This window comes from Megalobrama amblycephala, linkage group LG4 (genome assembly GCF_018812025.1).
Source record: "Megalobrama amblycephala isolate DHTTF-2021 linkage group LG4, ASM1881202v1, whole genome shotgun sequence".
Lineage (NCBI taxonomy): Eukaryota > Metazoa > Chordata > Actinopteri > Cypriniformes > Xenocyprididae > Megalobrama > Megalobrama amblycephala.
Window position 1 is genome coordinate 23,334,150 of NC_063047.1, and position 21,637 is coordinate 23,355,786.

Here is a 21,637-nt window from a genome sequence, read left to right on the forward strand (position 1 = left end):
GGAGGTTGCCGCTTGGTTGAGAGGCACTATTTTCGATGTTCGTAGAGTTGGGCCTAGGTTCTGGGGTAAAAATATCCGCTTGTTAACTCGTGACGTAAGGAACGCCGTTTCTGGGTCCAAGCCCCGGCTAGTTTGACTTGAGAATGCCATCTCCGCGGCCGTTTATGAGCGCTATTTATTCATAATAAACATTTATCATTTTAAAGTTACACGTTTAAAATACTTACAGTCTATACAACAATAATTTTTTTTTGTAGTATTACACCACATTATGTCAACCTTTACGCTGAGAAAATCCAAATGTGATTATGAATGTCAGCTCAGCTAGCAACACTGGACATCGACCACACGGCAAACGTTACTAATGGTGGCTCTGGCTGCTAGTGTTGGCTAACGTTAATAAAATCTAGTCAACGGTAACACTAACTACAGACTGGTCTAGCCAACGTTAAGTATTTAAATGGGACAGCATAAGAAGAGAGAATCATTCAGTTCACTTGTCACTGCGTTTATGATATTAAATTAGTTATCTTACCCAGTAAACGACCTGTTGCTCGCCATTATCGCTTCTCTTATCTTCTCGGTGGCAGCAGCAGAGGCTGGAAACCGTAGTGGACGTGGCCAACTTGTCACTTCAATCGAGGGTGACCAATAGAAAAATGCCTTTCATCCTGGTTGGTAGAGACCGCCCACTGAGCTACAGCTTCACGTGCAAACAAAACTTTTCAATTCGCAAAACTTTTCAACTTGCAAAACTTTTCAGCTTGCAAACCTATTCACCTCGCAAGCAAAATATTTTGACCCGCAAAAAAGACAGCAGAAAAGAGAGCAAAATGTGTGGGTTTGGGATGAAAAGTTCTCGAAGTGCACAAGGAAAAATAAAGGTTTTCAAAGATTTACACGCACTGCAAATAATTCTGTTATCAACTTCTTTATTTTTGAGCCTTAAGAAGACTTTTTTTGCAATATATATATTTTTTAATTACAAAATAATTAGTTTTACTCTCAAACACAATATGTTTGTTTGAGTAAAAAAGACACAAAAGAAACTCCATAGATGGCCTGATACAATGTCACACGCACACACAAAACGAGGCGAGCCGAGTCGAGCCTTTTAAAGCAACCGTGAGCTGACGGCCTCTTTTTAAATAAAAACACTCCAGCGAATCGACAAGATTCGATCACAAGAATGCATTAGAAGTGTACATTTAAATATGGATGAGGTTTTGAGAGAAACAGAGACGGCTTGCGTCTGAAATGAAGCTTGTGCTCGTCCATTCTCGCTTCATTGTGTTCAAAATACATGGCGAATCTCATTCAAGCGAGCACAAAAGCATTAAAGAGCTTTGGTTTGTTTGACATCTGTAAAGAGGCTCGTTGTGTCGCCCGCGCCGCTGCTGATCCCAGCACGAGCAGATGAGAGAGAGACACGAGACAGTTTCGATTCCGTCCTCAGTTTGTCAAGATTCATTACATCTTTGTTTATGCCATCTAGACTCTCAGCACTGATCGGGGACTGTATGTTTTAACAATTTATTGAGCAGATGGCCTGATACGATGTCACACGCACACACAATTAGCCTTTCGCCGGCCCCTCCCCCAAAACGGCCATTGTCCAATCACACATCATAGCAACCGTTACTATGTGAGCAGGTCCGTCAAACATTGACTCCAACCAAGATGGTGAAGCGGTGCGCCCACGGCGTTTGTAAATCGGACACTAGATTCCCCGAGAGATTGTCTGGAGGAGTTGTGTTCTTTCCATTCCCAAAGCCGAAAACACAACGTGAGCGGTGCCTACAATGGATAAAACAGTGTGGACGGCCCCACTCCCAGGTAAATGAGTCGAACATTACGAAGCATAAATACGTCTGCTCAAAGGTAAGGCTAACAGCTAACTAGTTACCGTGTTGTCTAGATCTACTAACTAGAGGCAATAACACAAATTGGACCAAAGTTATGATTACCATGGATTATGATTACCATTGTGTTGGGTCTTTGAGCTCCCCAACTTTATTTTTCGTCAGTTTACAACAAAGTCGAACATAGCGCCCCAACAAGCAACTTTAAACAATTTTGTTTTTATCTTTCATGTAGCATTTTATGAACGGAAAACCTACCCCTGAGTTCCCCAATCCCGTAAATGCTGTGCAAGGGCCTAACCCAACTAAGGAGAAGCTTGGAGGCTGTCGAAAGTCGCCCAAAAAACGGTAGGCCAATTTATAAATATGTATGTTGATAAGCACTAATAGTAATAGTGCTTATGAACATGTTACATTTATTTGTTACTGTAAATAAGTTAAAGGGTGATGATGCTCATGTACAAAACGTGTGTGCAGACGCAGAGTCTGTGTGCAGGATGCCTCCTCCGGTTCCATCTCCACTACTGATGCAGGAGAGAGTCAACAACATGCTGTTGAAAGTGGTGAGTGGAACGCATTTTTCACATTACTACTGGTGTAAATGTATTTACTGTATTGTTTTCCATTTTCAGTTGAACTTTTGCCAAAAGTAACTCAGTAAAAAAAAAATGAACAGTAATATGTAATCCAAATATATATTTAATTATATATATTTAATTTTATATATATATATATATATATATATATATATATATAGCTGTAAGTGAAAGAGAAATGAGTGAAATGAGTAATATAGAATATATTACAATGTTAAAGTAACTTGCTCAACACTGCAAACCAAACAATAGAACAAAATAAGAATCACTGGCACATAATATAGTAGGTAAAGAAGAATGCATCAAGCTTGCACTTCATTTGTTCCCATTTTGCAACATCAAAGTGTATTCTCTCTAGGTGGTAGTCGTCTTCACATTTAACAAAGAAATCACACCAGGACATACCTGAAAGACCAAGCTGCCCCATTATTTGATAATGGGCATGACACTCTTTTAATTTATAGCTGCCATCAGCCTGCTTGCAAAGGTAGGGACACTCTGTGAAGCTATTCTTGGAAAGACACTTTATTTCTTTTAACCCGTAGTTTGAGCTTTCACTCCCTCTCTCTATCACCTTACGGTCAGGTGATGTACCAAGGTGTGGGGCATTGGGATTTACAACAAAACCACATGGATACACTAGATGACCTGTGAGCTTGGTGTAATGTATCGCTGCTATAGGCTCTTGTTCTGTGCCTCTTTTCATGGCCTTAGTTTGAAATGATCCTGCGCTCTTTAAACTTTTAGCTAGTTTTTCATGGTCAGCTCTCCTAGAGCAGATTCTTTTAAAAGAAGTTGATGTGATTCGGCCAGACCTTGCTTTAAACCATAAGTTGTTTGTGCTCTGTTCTCGGGTCTCTTGTTCAAGAGCTATAGAATCAGGCAAAGAAATGCTCAGTTCTGTGTAACGATGCATGGCACTTTCATTCAACACTGTGCAGAAGCCGGTAGGTTGGGATGGCAGGGGAAAGTTGGGCAGGTCATCTGGTGGTCTAACTGTAGCTGCTCCAGGGTCAACACAAGGCTCTCCAATTTGACTAACCAGTGGCAGCTGTAAAAGGTGAGAACAATAAATTATAATCATTAATGTGCAAACATATTTTTTTTTTACAGAGAGTCCTGAGCACCCCCCACTTCCTGGATGCCAGCTGGAAAGGGAGCGTGAGGAGGAGCAGTCCTGTCAGAGCACTGAAAAGGAGAAGGAATTGGAAGCAGAAAACAACAACATTAAATTGCAATTGTCTTTACAAGAAACTGAATTAAAAAGCCTTAAAGCACAAATTGGCACATTTAAAAAGAAAACTCTAACACCTGAACTTCTTCAAAGCAGTGAAATCCACAAGATGTTGGAATACAGTACAGGGTTTACATATGAACGATTCAATCAACTGTGCACAATATTTGACATTCCAAATGATCCACATACCACTCAAAAAAATGTACCCCTAAACTACAAGCACAATGATTGGCAAATAGCAGAGATGCCCCTCCGTACCCAGTTGCTGTTTGTTTTAATGAAACTCCGCAACAATGAAGACTTAAAAAGCCTTGCCTTCAGATTTAATATAAACATGCAAGCAGCAAGTAATATTTTCAATTCTTGGATTCATTATATGTTTGATGTATTAGGTGAATTACCAATTTGGCCTCACAGAGATGTCATAACACAAAACATGCCAGAAACTTACAAAGTAGACTGACCACATATGCAATATTAGACTGCACAGAGCTAAAAATTGAAAGGCCAACATCACTGGTGTTGCAAAGCCAGAGCTATTCAAACTACAAAAGTACAAACACACTAAAATCACTAGTTGCCTGTGACCCCCGTGGTGCTGTGATTTTTTTCATCTGCCCTGTTTACAGGAGCAATGTCAGACAAGGAGCTAGTCAGGCAGTGTGGCATCCTCCCACTACTAGAGAAACATATAGACAGTGGCTATTTGCATAGAGGGGATGGCATTATGGCTGATAAGGGCTTTTAAATCGAGGAAGAGATGCAGGCACTTGGACTGAAGTTAAACCTGCCACCGTTTTCAAGGTCTAAGAGGCAAATGCCAGCTGGGGATGTGCTGGTGACAAAGCGCATTGCAAAGCACAGGGTGCATGTAGAGAGGGCCATCGCTAAAATAAAAAAGTTCAAGATAGTGTCAGGCAAAATTCCTAATACACGGTTAGGGATTATAAATCACATCTGGTATGTGGTGAGCATGCTTTCAAACTTCCAGCCACACATACTAAAGTAAGAGTCAGTCAGGGACAGTAGTAGCAAAGCATGAAAACAAAGTATTGCAACATCATATATCTTTAACTGTTTTAACTGTTATTTTTACTGCATTTTGTAAGCCTGCAATAGTAAAGTCCTATAAACAGATTTCTGGATACTATGTAGTTCAATCCTTGTTTAATGTGTTTTTGTGTCTGTGTATAATATGTCAGGCCAATGATTATTATTTTTTTTACATTGTAAAACCATTTAATATTATAACTTCATGATTTTACTGAAATCCCAATAAACCTGTGATGGAAAATCTTTTCTACAACAGTAAGTAATGATACTATTGATTCTGACTGGTTTGTTTACATCTTTGATTGTTCATCTTACCTGGTGGCTTAGACCGCACCCCAATGCATATTTCCTGCCTTCAATTTCTACCTCTGGTGCAATATCATCAGCTATGTAGCTTATGGGTGCATCAGTCATCTCCCTCAGTAGACCATGTACTCCTGTCCCTAACTCTTTCCTATAACAATACATGCTGGTGAGTATTGGTGTCGTGACAGTACATAGAAATATATTCAGAACAGTGTGATGGTACGTAATAGTGTTGATGTAGAATACATGGAAAGTTGGGGGGGGGGGCGTACTTATTATGAACGTAACTGGACATGATGGGTTTCCGCTTGCGGTTGACTTTGGCCTTTACTGCCACCACACTACTCACAGGTTGTCCAGTAATTTTTTTTACCCCTGGCTTTGTGCCACTGCTGGGGCTGGCTTGTGGAGGAGATGTCATCACTTCTGGCACGGCACAGGTCCAGTGTGTGCATCAGGCCCACAATATGAGAGCAAAACCCTGGTGAACTAAATTAAGAAGAATTACAGAAGTAGCATTAGTTATTAATGTTATTAGTTATGTTATTAGTATTGGCTGTTTTCAGATTCAGAATGTTTTATATCCATTGTTGAACATAATTCACAACTAGGAAATAGCTTTGGCTTAGTTAAAGGTGCATAACAGATAATAAAATAAAATGGATATCCGAATGCCTTATATTTTGTTTTATGTATTTCATTTTATTATTTTATCTGTTATGCACCTTTTAAGCCAAAGCAATTTTCTATTTGTGAATTCTGTTCATCAGCAATGGAAATAAAACATTCTGATTCTCAAAACGGCTATTCTCAAAACAACAGAGAAATGTTAGTTAGCTTTGAATGGCTTTGACGCACATGTTTAGCTAGCTAACCCTTGTATTTGAACAAAATAGCTACTCGCAATAGACAATAATAGACCATAACATATGAAAGAGAACTTACCCGGCAGTGCAAGAGCATGACTGGTCCACGAGGCTGTGCTGGTTGCATTTGAGGTACAGGTCATGGGGTTTCTCAGATTTCGCTTGAGACCGGTAAGCATTAGCCTCGATAGTAGTCATGTCTCCTTCATTGCGTATTTTTATATTTTGAATGTATCCCTCCACTGCATACTGTAACCCCTTTTGCCTCGATCTGGAGGATATCGCGGAGGTATTGCTCCAAAAAAGGTCACTGACAAGCACGGGTATACCTCTTCCCGTCATGGCAATCTGTCGCGCTGGTCGTGTTAGACCATTTGTTTGTCGGACGTAGCAACAGTAACTAAGGGGGGCGGGGCTCGGCGAAAGGCTAATTGGCAATAACACCACGTATTCTCAAATTCTTACTGCAACAATGACACAAGTCATTAACGTCGCTTTCTCTAGTGCTAGCCATGTTAAACTACTCTCCTTGCTTGCCAAAAAACTATTGTGCTAATGTGCTTGCCCGGGGCCGTTTATTTACTTTTCGCTGTTGACTCTCTTGTCGCTTTGCTAACGTCATATCCGCCCTTCTCTGATTGGTTTACTCCGCTTCCTGTTTGCTCGGATTTGCTCCGCCCTAGAAATCGAATTGATTCACTGGCCGACCAGACCGGACCAGACTCATCCGCTGGTACAGTGGTGAGGCTGGATTTTCCAGGCAAGATAATTGCATATTTACTAGTAAGAATTGAATTAGAGAGCTCTCTAATTGTAATTGCAATTGTTACTTGTAAAAATGTAATTAATGAGCTCTCTATTTGTAATTGTTACTAGCAATAATTGAATTGTAAAATCTTTAATTGGAATTATTATTAATTAAAAAAAAAGAATGGAAGACATTGGAGACATATGACTAGAAAAAATGTGTTTGTAGAGCTTTTTAATTGTAGTTGTTACTACAATGAGTAACCCTGGGAACATTGAAAGCTAATTTGGCTTGCCATAGACTGACCACAATCAACGGAATCAACAGAAATAGTGGTTCTGTAAATGATTACAGTGATGTTATTGTGAAGATGTCACAGTAAATGTATGCAATGACATTTGAGTTGGAGCAGCATTCCTCAGGCTGTCTCACATAAGCATCTGCCTGATATGACTTTCCCCACACCCCCGCTGCTGCTTTTAACCATGATATATACAGTATGGGCGCCACCTACTGTATAACTGAACAACTTTTTAGTAAAGAAATGCATCCAATATCCAAATGCAGAGCCACAGCGCCATATGTGACAGCAGCTTCAGGACAGCAGCACCAGGCCAACAGTATCAGACCATAGTTAGGTTGGAGATTATAGCTTCATTAAAGGATTAGTTCACTTCTGAATTAAAATTTCCAGAAAATTTACTCACCACTGTAAGATTGAAAATATCTAAAGGTATTTTAAAATGAACAAAGACATTTGCTTTACTGTTTCAACCCCCTCTCTCTTGCTACAAGGGCCATTTGGAAGACACAAATGTGTTGATAGTGATCAAGCCCTGTAGGCCAAGATGTGTGTACATCAGGGGTCTACAAATTGTCACACCTTTAGTACAGTGAGGGAAGTTTTAATCTTCTGATTGGTCAGTCTGAATGTCTCACATTTGGGTTTCAGTCACGTGGTAAAGGGCTTTTCGTAGCTTGGCTTTTCTTGGGCATTCTCTGGCCCTCTCTTTCTCTCTCTCTTTCTCTTTCACTTTCTCTATCTCTCAGGTAACGTTTTACATACATGCTGGGTATGATTAATGCTATATGATTTTATCATCTCATACATCTATTTTGTAATTATTTTAAGTGTAATCATAATCAGCCTGAACGCCTGTAGGAGGTCCACCCTTACATCACCATGTCATCCAAGATGTTCATGTCTTTCTTTCTTCAGTCGAAAAGAAATTAAGGTTTTTTGAGGAAAAGACAAGACCCTTATTCCTCGTCTGGGATCGTGTAGAGCGCTTTGAAGCTGCATTGAAACTACAATTTGGACTTTCCACCCAGTGAACCCCACTGAAGTCCACTATATGGAGATCCTGGAATGTTTTAAGGGTAGGGTTAGTGGTGGGATGGGGTTAGGCATTTGCCCAAGTGGAACTTATAGTTGTCACCATGAAATCAAAATTGTTTTATGTTTTTATTTTTTTATGGAATATTGCAGTAGTTATTTGTTGATTTTATCCATGCACATAATTTTTATTACCTAATCTTTAATCAAAATACATTTCCCTCTATCTTGCAATGATATCTCTTCACTAATGTTTACTGGCATGGGGGCGAGACAACCTGTCACTCACTTGAGATCACAGTAATAGCAAAAGTGGCAATCCAATTAATGACTGATGGGCAAAATCAAGTCCCGCCCTACAGATAACTGATATCATTAGCATATCTTAGCAATTAGACAATACATCTATGAGAACAATAAGATTAATGTTTACAGACGATTACGTTCATTCTTAATGCACAGAGGACACAACAGTGACAGTAAACATGAATGATTACCACTGGACAAGCATTAGAGTCAGTTCCTCTCCATCTGGCTATCATATCACATTAAGCATCAGCTTGCCTGTTACATAAATAGAAATGCTAAAAAGCTAATATGCAATATATGGTGTTGAGCATGTCATAAATTTAAACACATAACATACATAATACATTTGGACTAATGTTCTTTTGCTATCTACATTGATTTGTTATATTATAGCAGTTCAACTTGTAAGTGATAACTGATTTAAATTTAAGTTCCAAGAAAACATAAGGCAACTAAGAAGTTGTCATTAAATAAATGCTGGACTATGAACATAAATTATTATTATTATTATTATTATTATTAAACAAAGATTGCCTTGTGTTAAATTTAAATCCCTGATATACCCTTATCAAGATGATATAAAATATTTGTGTGTATATAGCTTGTCATAAATTTAACACAAGGCAATGTTTGTTTAATAATAATAATAATAATAATAATAATAATAATAATTTATGTTCATAGTCCAGCATTTATTTAATGACAACTTCTTAGTTGCCTTATGTTTTCTTGGAACTGATTTCTAATAAGGCTATCATATGCTTTCCTTACTGTGGATGGAGAGCTTCTATATACAGTAATTAAAACTGTAATGCCTGTCCATATTTAGTGCCTGCTTAGTGTGCAAGTTCAACTCAATATAAGTGTAGGGGAGAGCATGATCATCCCTATAGGAGACTAGAGGAGCTCCTGTTGGTGGTAAGTTACTTTGCATTTTATATTGGCACACAATGAAATTGTTATAAAAATTCATTTCAAACCTGAAGTGAAAGCAGATCATCTGTAGCTTCCTCTTTAGTTTGTAATAAAATAGCATCAATTTAAATTATCTGGTGTTTATAAAATCATCACTTATAATCAAATTTTAAATGTAAATGAATTGTTTTGCAGGGCTGAAGTAATTTCATCTGGTTTCAAGTCAAGGGAAGGTAGGTGGATTTTCCTTACACTTCTTGTGTTGATCAGTGTGATTTCATCTGTGTGTGTTTATATAGCCCATTATTGTATGCCAGGTGAGTCTTTGTTTTTGATATCTTGGTTAAGAGTTTTGTGTGATTTAAAATCAAAATTTCATGGCACAGAACAAGGATTTAAGATTATTCATAAATGTGTTCCTCTGTGTAGATTTATGTTGTTATGGGGGTATTAAATAGTTGAGGTACTGAACATCTTTTAGATTCACGTCATATAAGCATTTCAACAGACATTGCTATATGACTAGTATTTTGACAAACAAAAAGAAGTTTGTGTGACATTTGCTGGCAAGATATCAAGAGTTTTGGAGAATTAGAATATAGGCACAAAATCTTTTTTGCTGACGATTTAATTTTATTAATTAAAACACTTTCCAATTTCCAGTAAGTCGCCACCATGAGTACGGACGCGGAGATGGCCGTTTATGGCAAGGCTGCCATTTACCTTCGTAAGCCTGAGAAGGAGAGAATCGAGGCTCAGAACAAACCATTTGATGCCAAGACTGCCTGCTATGTGGCTGATGCCAAAGAGTTGTACCTCAAGGGAACAATCAAGAGCAAAGATGGTGGCAAAGTCACAGTTGTTTTGCTTGACACTAAGGAGGTGAGTTTTAATTTCCATTTCATGTTAGATGCTCATTAAATTGCTTATTACAATGTTTTCTTTTATATCTAATTTATCAAATTTCTAGGAGAGAGTTGCTAAGGAGGAAGATGTCTACCCAATGAATCCTCCCAAGTTTGACAAGATTGAGGACATGGCCATGATGACCCATCTCAATGAAGCCTCTGTGCTGTATAACCTCAAAGAGCGTTATGCTGCATGGATGATCTACGTAGGTTCTGAAACAACTTAAAACAGCATTGAAATTCATTTTGTCTGTGGTGTTGAAATCTAACCACTTCTCGGCTTCTTTTTAGACCTACTCTGGGCTCTTCTGCGCAACTGTGAACCCCTACAAGTGGCTCCCAGTGTATGATGCAGAAGTGGTGGCTGCCTACAGAGGCAAAAAGCGTATGGAGGCCCCACCCCACATCTTCTCTGTCTCTGACAACGCCTTTCAGTTCATGCTGACTGGTAAGACATTATTTCTGAGATCTGAATTATATATGTTGAAATTCACATTCTTAGGCCTGGTTTCACAGACAGGGCTTAGCCTAAGCCAGGATTAGGCATTTAATATAGGGCATTTAGTTCAATAAGGGCATTTAAGTAGCTTTTATAATCTTTCACTGGAGAAAAAAAAAAGAAAAAAAAAAACATTATTGGTGTGTATCTTTAGACAAAACAATGGCACTGAAATATTTTAAGATATGTCCGTACAAGTTGCTTTCAGTTATAACAGCTCAAACATGCATTTTAGTCTAGGACTAGCTTAAGCTGTCTGTGAAACCGGAGGATAGTTTTTTATAAAACAAGTGCTAAAACATTATTATCTTTGAATTAACAGACAGAGAGAACCAGTCTGTCCTGATTACGTATGTATCAAGCTTACTATTGGAGTTGTTGAGAACAGTTATATTTTTCTCTTATGTAACTTCCTCATGTCTTATCATCTTCTGTTTTCTAATCTCTCATAAACCAGTGGAGAATCTGGTGCTGGAAAGACTGTGAACACCAAACGTGTCATCCAGTACTTTGCCACAATTGCAGTGGGAGGTGGTGAAAAGAAGAAAGAGCAGACTCCTGGCAAAATGCAGGTACATGAGATATAAAACTGTCAAATATATTATTATGAAAGATATAGTTCAAATTCATAACAATCATCTCCCACAACATATGATATGTGAATTTGTGAAATGCCTGAAAACAGTGTTTAGACATGAAACAAAATAACTGAAAACCCTTCAAACATCACAGGGCTCTCTTGAGGACCAGATCATTGCTGCCAACCCTCTGCTTGAGGCTTATGGTAATGCCAAGACTGTGAGAAATGACAACTCCTCTCGTTTTGTAAGTATATATATTTATATTTATATTTATATTTATATTTATATATTTATACAGAATTGTCTATAAAGACATTATTTATGTATCATTCTATTTTGTTTTAAACAGGGTAAATTCATCAGAATTCACTTCGGTACAACTGGAAAACTGGCTAGTGCTGACATTGAGACATGTAGGTGGACACGATTTCATTGATCCATCCTGCACATTTGTCTTTGTCTGTCACTCTTCAGATGATTGTGACTCAAGTACATTCTCTCAACAGATCTGCTGGAGAAGTCTAGAGTGACATTCCAGCTTCCAGATGAGAGAGGCTACCACATCTTCTACCAGATGATGACCAACCATAAGCCTGAGCTGATTGGTAGGTGCACATATTTCATTAAATGTTTCAATGCCAGATAATATTGTACTCTTTCAAAAAATCTGTGTATTTTACAGAAATGACGCTCATCACCACCAACCCCTATGACTTCCCCATGTGCAGTCAGGGTCAGATCACAGTGGCCAGCATTGATGATAAAGAGGAGCTGGTTGCTACTGATGTGAGTCATTTCTGTTTGAATATTGTCATATTGTATATTTATATATGGCAGATCCTAAAGCTCTTTCTTCTCTGTAATTTTCAGACTGCTATTGACATTTTGGGCTTTAGTAATGAGGAGAAAATGGGCATCTACAAGTTCACTGGAGCTGTGCTTCATCATGGTAACATGAAGTTCAAGCAGAAGCAGCGTGAGGAGCAGGCTGAGCCTGACGGCACAGAGGGTGAGACTAAACACTACTAATGTGTGTCATAACATGCAGTGCTTTTGTTAAGAGATTTTTTTTTTCCTAAACTAAAGGATTATTTTTGTTTTCATGGCCAGAAAAGGGATGATTGTTTTGTAACTTTTTAAATTGCAGAGGCTGATAAAGTTGCCTACCTTCTGGGTTTGAACTCTGCTGATATGCTGAAAGCTTTGTGCTACCCCAGAGTCAAGGTCGGAAATGAGTTTGTGACCAAAGGACAGACCGTGCCACAGGTATATACTGACATATTTCCAGCATGTCAACCTGAAAATCAAGAGTGCATTTGAAGTTCTTCATAAAATATCCACACTATTCTACTTACAGGTGTACAACTCTGTGAGTGCCTTGGCCAAATCTATCTATGAGAGGATGTTCTTGTGGATGGTCGTTCGTATCAACCAGATGTTGGACACAAAACAACAAAGAAATTTCTTCATTGGTGTGCTGGATATTGCTGGCTTTGAGATCTTTGATGTAAGAATTGTATCTCCTTTTTGATGGCACATTGAGTGATATTCAGTAGTAAATGGTTGTTTCTTCCTCCAGTTCAACAGCATGGAGCAGCTGTGCATCAACTTCACCAATGAGAAACTGCAACAGTTTTTCAACCACCACATGTTTGTGCTGGAACAAGAGGAGTACAAGAAGGAGGGCATTGTTTGGGAGTTCATTGACTTTGGCATGGACTTGGCTGCTTGCATTGAGCTCATTGAGAAGGTTTTTACTGGTTTATGAACTTATTCAATTCCAATTTCCATGCTTGAACTCTTAAAATTGTAGTAATTAAACAACATTCTTTTATAAACAGCCCATGGGTATCTTCTCCATCCTTGAAGAGGAGTGCATGTTCCCCAAGGCTACAGACACTTCCTTTAAGAACAAGCTGTATGATCAGCATCTTGGCAAGTGCAATGCTTTCCAGAAACCAAAGCCTGCCAAAGGCAAGGCTGAAGCTCATTTCTCCCTGGTTCACTATGCTGGAACTGTGGACTACAACATTGTTGGCTGGTTGGACAAGAACAAGGATCCACTGAATGAGTCTGTTGTGCAGCTGTACCAGAAGTCTTCTGTCAAACTGCTGGCTACTCTCTACCCACCTGTTGTTGAGGGTAAAAAAAAAACTGAAGTGTTGATTATGTGTATTTAAATGTATATGTACATAATTGTATATTTAAAGGCACAGTACGTAACTTTTGGCGCTCTAGCTAAAAATAAACAAAACTGCATGTGGAAGAAGCCTGAGCATTGTAGCCAGAGCTACTTTTCTCTGTTCATAATATAAACACTTATTATAGGTTTACCGTAGTGATTCGGGATAAGACAAAAACACGATTTGAAAGAAGGATTCATGATGTACTCACTCATTATACACAGTTTGTACATTTTGAACAAAAAAGTTACATAGTGTGCCTTTTAAATTTAACCAAACATTGTTTCAGTTTTGCACTCTTTGCTTGTTATTACGATATGTGTTCCTTTGTATTTTTATCTGAATAGAGACTGGTGGCGGCAAGAAGGGAGGCAAGAAGAAGGGTGGCTCCATGCAGACTGTGTCTTCTCAGTTCAGAGTATGTCTTTGAGACCAAATAATATGAATAATAATGCAGCTGAAAGGACAGAGACTGTACATGAGTTTGCCTGACACTAGATCAGAGAAATAATACAACAACAACTGAGAGAATGTGAGTAAGAAAGGTGAATCTTTTGATGATTAAACAGGAGAACTTGGGCAAGCTCATGACCAACTTGAGGAGCACTCACCCTCACTTTGTGCGTTGTCTGATTCCCAATGAGTCCAAGACTCCAGGTAATGTAATAAAGGGATCACAGATATTCTCATATTAACATAATATTTAATGTTAATGTATATAATAATGAAAATGTTAATTTACCAAGCTCATGATGTAAACTGATCATTATAGGTCTCATGGAGAACTTCCTGGTTATCCACCAGCTGAGATGTAACGGTGTACTGGAGGGTATCAGAATCTGCAGAAAGGGCTTCCCCAGCAGAATCCTCTATGGTGACTTCAAGCAGAGGTAAATGGGACCACACTGATGCTCTTTATTAGAAGATATGAAGCATTTTGTTAAATCTTCCAATCCTCCACAGATACAAGGTGCTGAATGCCAGTGTTATCCCAGAGGGACAGTTTATTGATAACAAGAAAGCCTGTGAGAAACTCCTGGGATCCATCGACGTTCCTCATGATGAGTACAGATTTGGACACACAAAGGTTCACATTCAGCTTTACAACTTTCAAAGATTCAGCATGATCATTCTATACAGGTAAATCAATATATTTTTTATTAACTGTTTTACATTAATTCAGGTGTTCTTCAAAGCTGGTCTTCTGGGTACTCTTGAGGAGATGCGTGATGAGAAACTGGCTGCTCTGGTCACAATGACTCAGGCTGCCTGCCGTGGATTCCTGATGAGGAGGGAGTTTGTGAAGATGATGGAAAGGAGGTGAGTATTGTCATGAAAAAAAAGATGACATCAATGATGACAGTGCTTATGCCATGATTATGCCATTTAATGATAAATTATTCCCAGGGAGTCCATTTACACCATCCAATACAACATCCGCTCATTCATGAATGTCAAACACTGGCCATGGATGAAGGTTTATTACAAGATTAAGCCTCTTCTGAAGAGTGCAGAGACTGAGAAGGAGCTGGCAACCATGAAAGAGGACTTTGCAAAATGCAAAGAAGATCTTGCCAAGGCTGAAGCCAAAAAGAAGGAACTTGAAGAGAAGATGGTATCACTGCTGCAAGAGAAAAATGATCTGCAGCTGCAAGTAGCATCTGTGAGTATTTTTACTTGAATTAACTGAATGTTAGTTCCATTATACTGAGCAATGTGTTTTCCAGTGATATAGTGACCTCTTTTCCTAACAGGAAGCTGAGAATCTCTCAGATGCTGAGGAGAGGTGTGAGGGTCTGATCAAGAGCAAAATCCAGCTTGAAGCTAAACTCAAAGAGACAACTGAGAGGCTGGAGGATGAGGAAGAAATCAATGCTGAACTGACAGCCAAGAAGAGGAAACTGGAGGATGAGTGCTCTGAGCTGAAGAAGGACATTGATGACCTGGAGCTCACCTTGGCTAAAGTGGAGAAAGAGAAACATGCCACTGAGAATAAGGTTGGAGATTGAGTTGGTTTAAGATGAGATTTAATCTCTTATACGATATTAATTGATTATATGAATTGTAAATAAATAAATAAATAAATAAGCTCATCTGAAACAAAAAATCATACAGGTCAAGAACTTGACTGAGGAAATGGCAGCTCAGGATGAGAGCATTGCCAAACTTACGAAAGAGAAGAAAGCCCTCCAAGAGGCACATCAGCAGACACTGGATGATCTCCAGGCCGAGGAGGACAAAGTCAACACCCTGACCAAATCCAAGACAAAACTTGAGCAGCAAGTTGATGATGTGAGTTTCTAGTTAAACATTATTTTATTAAACGAACTGTCTTTTTTGCTTTGATCAAAAATTATACATTTTATATATCATTGTCCTGTAGCTTGAAGGTTCCCTTGAACAAGAGAAGAAGCTCCGCATGGATCTTGAGAGAGCCAAGAGGAAGCTTGAAGGAGACCTGAAATTAGCCCAAGAGTCCATCATGGACCTGGAGAATGACAAGCAGCAATCGGAGGAGAAAATAAAAAAGTAATTAAAACATAAAATCTTTTATTGAAAAAAAATAATGAAAATGTGTAATATTTTTTACAAACTCCTTATTGTTAAACACCAACAGGAAAGACTTTGAAATAAGCCAGCTGCTCAGCAAGATAGAAGATGAACAATCTTTGGGTGCTCAACTCCAAAAGAAAATCAAGGAGCTTCAGGTATATTTTTTTGAGATTTTTTTAAATGCTGTTAAAGGCAAAGGTAAAATAAAGACTAATAAAATTTCATGAATTACCTGCCAACGTAGGCTCGCATTGAGGAACTGGAGGAAGAGATTGAGGCTGAGCGTGCTGCTCGTGCCAAGGTTGAGAAACAGAGAGCTGATCTCTCCAGGGAACTTGAGGAGATCAGTGAGAGGCTTGAGGAGGCTGGAGGAGCCACTGCTGCTCAGATCGAGATGAATAAGAAACGTGAAGCTGAATTCCAGAAACTGCGTCGTGATCTTGAAGAGTCCACCCTCCAGCATGAAGCTACTGCTGCTGCCCTCCGCAAGAAGCAGGCAGACAGTGTGGCCGAGCTGGGGGAGCAAATCGACAACCTGCAGCGTGTCAAGCAGAAGCTTGAAAAAGAGAAGAGCGAATACAAAATGGAGATTGATGATCTTTCCAGCAACATGGAAGCTGTTGCCAAAGCAAAGGTTGGGAATCTTATTTGTAAAGAATGTATATCATGTGTTGAATTTTTATGTCTAATAACTTTGGTGTTTACAGGCTAATCTTGAGAAGATGTGCCGCACCCTTGAGGACCAACTTAGTGAAATTAAATCCAAGAATGATGAGAACCTACGCCAGATAAATGACCTTGGCGCTCAAAGAGCAAGACTTCAAACTGAAAATGGTATCTAATGACAATCACGAAGAAATGTATTAGTATTTCAAAATTAATTGAGTATGGTGTATTGAGATTATTCAGCACTGGATTTCTAACATAGACTAACATAGACTTATTAGAGAAAACACATTTAAATGCTGATTGCTAAAAAGAGTTTTGAAATGAACTGATAGAGACATAGCACAATCTGACACAGTGAATCTGAAACTATACAGGTGAATTTGGCCGTCAGCTGGAGGAGAAGGAAGCTCTAGTTTCTCAGCTCACCAGAGGCAAACAAGCTTTCACTCAGCAGATTGAGGAGCTTAAGAGGCAGATTGAAGAGGAGGTTAAGGTAATACAGCAAAGTCCATACGTACACATGCTTATCAGTTACTGTAGAGGCATGCTAATATTATGTCTCCTAGGCTAAGAACGCACTGGCCCATGCTGTGCAATCAGCCCGTCATGACTGTGACCTGCTCCGTGAGCAGTTTGAGGAAGAGCAGGAGGCAAAGGCTGAGCTACAGCGGGGAATGTCAAAGGCCAACAGCGAGGTTGCTCAATGGAGAACCAAATATGAAACTGATGCCATCCAGCGCACTGAGGAGCTCGAAGAGTCCAAGTATGAATCTCAGTGATATTATGTGTTAATAATTTGTGCAATTGCATGCATTTTGCATCCATCTGACTGATGGTTACAAAATGCCTTCCAGGAAGAAGCTGGCTCAACGTCTACAAGAGGCAGAGGAACAAATTGAGGCAGTGAACTCCAAATGTGCGTCTCTGGAGAAGACCAAACAGAGACTCCAGGGTGAGGTGGAGGACCTCATGATTGATGTGGAGAGAGCCAATGGTTTGGCTGCTAACCTTGACAAGAAGCAGAGGAATTTTGACAAGGTAACAAAAATTGAGTCTTTCTGTGATATTATTCAAGAGTGATATATCCTAAAAGTAGTCTGGGCTTTGTTCAGCATGCTACAAGTTAAATTAACCTGCTCCTGAAATATCTCCACCAAAGGTCCTGGCAGAATGGAAGCAGAAATATGAAGAAGGTCAGGCAGAGCTGGAAGGTGCCCAGAAAGAGGCTCGTTCACTCAGTACTGAGCTGTTCAAGATGAAGAACTCCTATGAGGAGAGTCTGGACCAGCTGGAGACCCTCAAGAGAGAGAACAAGAATCTGCAGCGTAAGAATGAAACTGTTAAATTGGAAAAAAGTTCCATGTTCCAGTTGTAATGAGCATTAAATGGGAAACACATGATTAATGTGTGAATGTTCATAATAGTAAAGATAAATTTTTTTCTTTCTAATAGAGGAGATTTCAGATCTGACAGAACAGTTAGGCGAGACTGGTAAGAGCATCCATGAGCTGGAAAAGGCCAAGAAGACAGTGGAGACTGAGAAGGCAGAGATTCAGACCGCCCTGGAGGAGGCTGAAGTGAGTATCTGGAGATCAATATGGAACTGGTTCTTGCTAGAACAGTAGGTTAGTTGTGTATAAGATTATACTGTCTTTATTTATGTAGCGCCGTGGTCCTGTGAGGCACCACATTTCGTTCCACTGTATGTCACCACATACACAGCGGAATGACAATAAATCTGAACTTGACTTGACTGATACTGTGGTCTTAATACATATTGTCATTCTGATATTTAAATGTAGTTTTTATATTTCATAGGGCACCCTGGAGCATGAGGAGTCCAAGATTCTTCGTGTCCAGCTTGAGCTAAACCAGGTCAAGGGAGAGATTGACAGGAAGCTTGCAGAGAAGGATGAGGAGATGGAGCAGATCAAGAGGAACAGCCAGAGAGTCATTGAATCCATGCAGGGCACTCTGGACTCTGAAGTTAGGAGCAGGAATGATGCTCTGAGAATCAAGAAGAAGATGGAGGGAGACCTTAATGAGATGGAGATTCAGCTGAGCCATGCCAATCGCCAGGCTGCTGAGGCCCAGAAACAGCTCAGGAACGTTCAGGGACAACTCAAGGTATGTAACTTCTTTTCGACTTTGGGGTGCATTAGTATGTTTGTATAATCTAACTTTTGTTAGGTTAAGGTCACCAGAATGCACACTGAAAGCTTATTCTAAAGTTATTGTTTATGTGCAGGATGCCCAATTGCACCTTGATGATGCTGTGAGAGGACAGGAAGACATGAAGGAGCAGGTGGCCATGGTGGAGCGCAGAAACACTCTGATGCAGTCTGAGATTGAAGAGCTGAGAGCTGCTCTGGAGCAGACAGAGAGAAGCCGCAAAGTGGCTGAACAAGAGCTGGTGGACGCCAGTGAGCGTGTTGGGCTGCTGCACTCTCAGGTAAGGGCATAATGTTTTTACAACACAATCAAGAATATTAAAAGTATCATTTAAAATGTTCAGAATGTTGCTTTCCATTTTGTAGAACACAAGTCTCCTGAACACCAAGAAGAAGCTTGAGGCTGACCTTGTTCAGATCCAGAGTGAAGTTGATGACACTGTACAGGAAGCCAGAAATGCAGAGGAGAAGGCCAAGAAGGCCATCACTGATGTGAGCAACAGTAACTGACAAATGTTTCAAAAGATGCTTGAATACTTGAAAAATGTGGATCTAATGAATGTTTGTGTTAATGCAAAAGGCTGCAATGATGGCAGAAGAGCTGAAGAAGGAGCAGGACACCAGTGCTCACCTTGAAAGGATGAAGAAGAATCTAGAGGTGACAGTGAAAGACTTGCAGCACCGTCTGGATGAGGCTGAGAATCTGGCCATGAAGGGAGGAAAGAAACAACTCCAGAAGTTGGAGTCAAGAGTAAGACTGCCTTTATTCTGATGTTCGCCTTCATTTTGATGTTCATAGTCTTGATGGGGATGGTACGAAGTGTCTAAACATCTCTAAACATTTTATTGGAGTAAAATTAGTTTAATAATATCTCCCATTTAGGTCCGTGAGCTTGAGGCTGAAGTTGAGGCAGAGCAGAGACGTGGAGCTGATGCTGTTAAAGGTGTCCGCAAATATGAGAGGAGAGTCAAGGAGCTCACCTACCAGGTAAAAAATGTGTAGTAAAATTCAGCCTTTATTAATCTGGTCCCATTAATCTGATTATTTTCTAGTCTGATCCATGTTCATTATCTGCAGACTGAGGAGGATAAGAAGAACCTCAACAGACTGCAGGATCTGGTTGACAAGCTTCAGCTGAAGGTCAAGGCTTACAAGAGACAGGCTGAAGAAGCTGTGAGTACCTCATTTGAGAACTATACACCTTGTGAACAATTACATTAAGTTCCTGGTATAATCGTATGTGACTTTGCAGGAGGAACAAGCAAACACTCACCTGTCCAAGTTGAGGAAGGTGCAGCATGAGCTGGAAGAGGCTGAGGAGCGTGCTGACATTGCTGAGTCTCAGGTCAACAAGCTCAGAGCCAAGAGCCGTGATGCTGGAAAGGTTGTTTAAATTATATTATAATATATTCTTATTTTTACAGTTTTTGATTTTCAATATTATTTTTAATCCAGTTTGTTTAAACACAGAATTGGGTATTTACTTTCAATTTGTCCTTATTTTATGCTATATCATGTTTTTTTGTTTGTTTGTTTGTTTGTTTTTTAGGCCAAGGAGGCAGAGTGAAACTCTTCATCTTATACCATTTTGATGTCTTTAAAAATGTAAAAATAACACTAAATAAACTTTCATGCAGCAAATTCCTTTGGAATTCTGATTTCCTTCAATTCATTGCTGGACAACACACAATATTAAGTTTAATACTAACAAACAAAAACACTACCTGGCTGATTTGCATTTAGCCCTTACGATAGTTATGAGTATATATCCATCCATCATTCTCTATATTTTCTAAACCCCTTGTCCTATGAAGGGTCATGGGCCACAAAGCCCAGCTAACTGAAAAGACCTTGAAAGTGGTAACAAGGTAATCTTAGTTTTGCATGTATGATTGTGAAAAGCTAAGCTAATAAAGATGATGTACTATATATATATATATATATATATATATATATATATATATATCTTTTTTTTTTTTCCTAGCGGTCAAGTTTAGATTTTTTTATCTGTTGGTAATAAGGTACTTTGAGAGACTTGATAAATACAGGCCCTGAGATATATTACTCATAAGAATTTCTGAGGGTACCATTAATTGTGTACAATGTGTATTAGAGAAAAACATTTATTTCATGATGAAATTTACCCCCAATTTTAAATTCTTATACTTTAATGAAAATAAAAGATCTAAAGGATTAATGATGTACATTTATTTTCACAGGCTTTTTTTGTTCATATTTATCAAGGGTACCAGCAATTTTGTCCACATCTGTTCTTCAGTATTTAATTAGTTTTTCGGAATCACACGCACCCACATTTGAGAAATGATCTTAAATCAAATTCTAGCTCAGTCTCGGGATCAGTTGTGCGAACACAGGGACCTGGTGCTCAGTCACCTCAGCCAGTTGGGCCTTCAGATCAACTGGGAAAAGAGCGAACTCTCCCCTGTGCAGAGGATCTCTTTTCTCAGTATGGAGTTGGATTCGATCGAACAGACAGCATGCCTCACAGAGGAACGTGGTCAGTTGGTGTTGAACTGCTTGAATACGTTCAAAGGCAGGACAGCGGCCCCACTGAAATTCTTTCAGAGGCTCCTGGGGCATATAGCAGCTGCAACTGCAATAAACACGCTCGGTTTGCTTCATATGAGACCGCTTCAGCACTGGCTTAACGGCCGAGGACCGATATTACTTTTAATAACAATTATTGGTGTTGTGCTGCTGTGACTTCACCCTTGCAGGCTCGCTGTTGGCTGATTCAGAGGTTGAGGGTGGCCATTTTGAGTTGACATCATTGTAGTCCTTAGTTCACAATACTTAAGTCAGCACTTAAGAATCAGTCTTATA

General features: G+C 39.3%; 2 protein-coding genes across 4 annotated transcripts; both read left to right on the forward strand.

Moving 5' to 3' along the window:
• Positions 1 to 1,073: 1,073 nt before the first annotated feature.
• On the forward strand, positions 1,074 to 5,987 carry LOC125267090. Of its 3 annotated transcripts, XM_048188397.1 has the most exons (5): positions 1,074 to 1,881; positions 2,098 to 2,210; positions 2,340 to 2,425; positions 2,817 to 2,945; positions 3,572 to 3,760. In XM_048188397.1, the coding sequence occupies exons 1-4, from the start codon at positions 1,681 to 1,683 to the stop codon at positions 2,837 to 2,839; spliced, it is 423 nt and encodes a 140-aa protein (XP_048044354.1). In that variant the 5' UTR covers positions 1,074 to 1,680; the 3' UTR covers positions 2,840 to 2,945; positions 3,572 to 3,760. The 3 variants fall into 3 exon arrangements, with proteins under 3 accessions (XP_048044354.1, XP_048044352.1, XP_048044353.1); XM_048188395.1 differs by lacking the exon at positions 2,817 to 2,945 and having other exon boundaries at positions 1,113 to 1,881; positions 3,572 to 5,987; XM_048188396.1 differs by lacking the exon at positions 2,817 to 2,945 and having other exon boundaries at positions 1,212 to 1,836; positions 3,572 to 5,983.
• A 3,159-nt stretch (positions 5,988 to 9,146) lies between these two features.
• On the forward strand, positions 9,147 to 20,437 carry LOC125267082 (myosin heavy chain, fast skeletal muscle-like). Its single transcript, XM_048188386.1, has 41 exons — positions 9,147 to 9,231; positions 9,424 to 9,461; positions 9,892 to 10,110; positions 10,199 to 10,342; positions 10,428 to 10,584; positions 10,958 to 10,985; positions 11,093 to 11,207; positions 11,368 to 11,460; positions 11,566 to 11,629; positions 11,723 to 11,821; positions 11,899 to 12,002; positions 12,087 to 12,225; positions 12,364 to 12,482; positions 12,574 to 12,723; positions 12,796 to 12,966; positions 13,058 to 13,358; positions 13,747 to 13,817; positions 13,969 to 14,056; positions 14,172 to 14,289; positions 14,363 to 14,486; positions 14,583 to 14,719; positions 14,807 to 15,062; positions 15,154 to 15,396; positions 15,515 to 15,691; positions 15,783 to 15,928; positions 16,017 to 16,107; positions 16,197 to 16,586; positions 16,660 to 16,786; positions 16,996 to 17,114; positions 17,188 to 17,384; positions 17,476 to 17,659; positions 17,781 to 17,946; positions 18,074 to 18,198; positions 18,440 to 18,748; positions 18,870 to 19,073; positions 19,159 to 19,284; positions 19,373 to 19,543; positions 19,676 to 19,780; positions 19,871 to 19,966; positions 20,046 to 20,177; positions 20,343 to 20,437. The coding sequence occupies exons 3-41, from the start codon at positions 9,904 to 9,906 to the stop codon at positions 20,358 to 20,360; spliced, it is 5,811 nt and encodes a 1,936-aa protein (XP_048044343.1). The 5' UTR covers positions 9,147 to 9,231; positions 9,424 to 9,461; positions 9,892 to 9,903; the 3' UTR covers positions 20,361 to 20,437.
• The last annotated feature ends 1,200 nt before the right edge of the window (positions 20,438 to 21,637 follow it).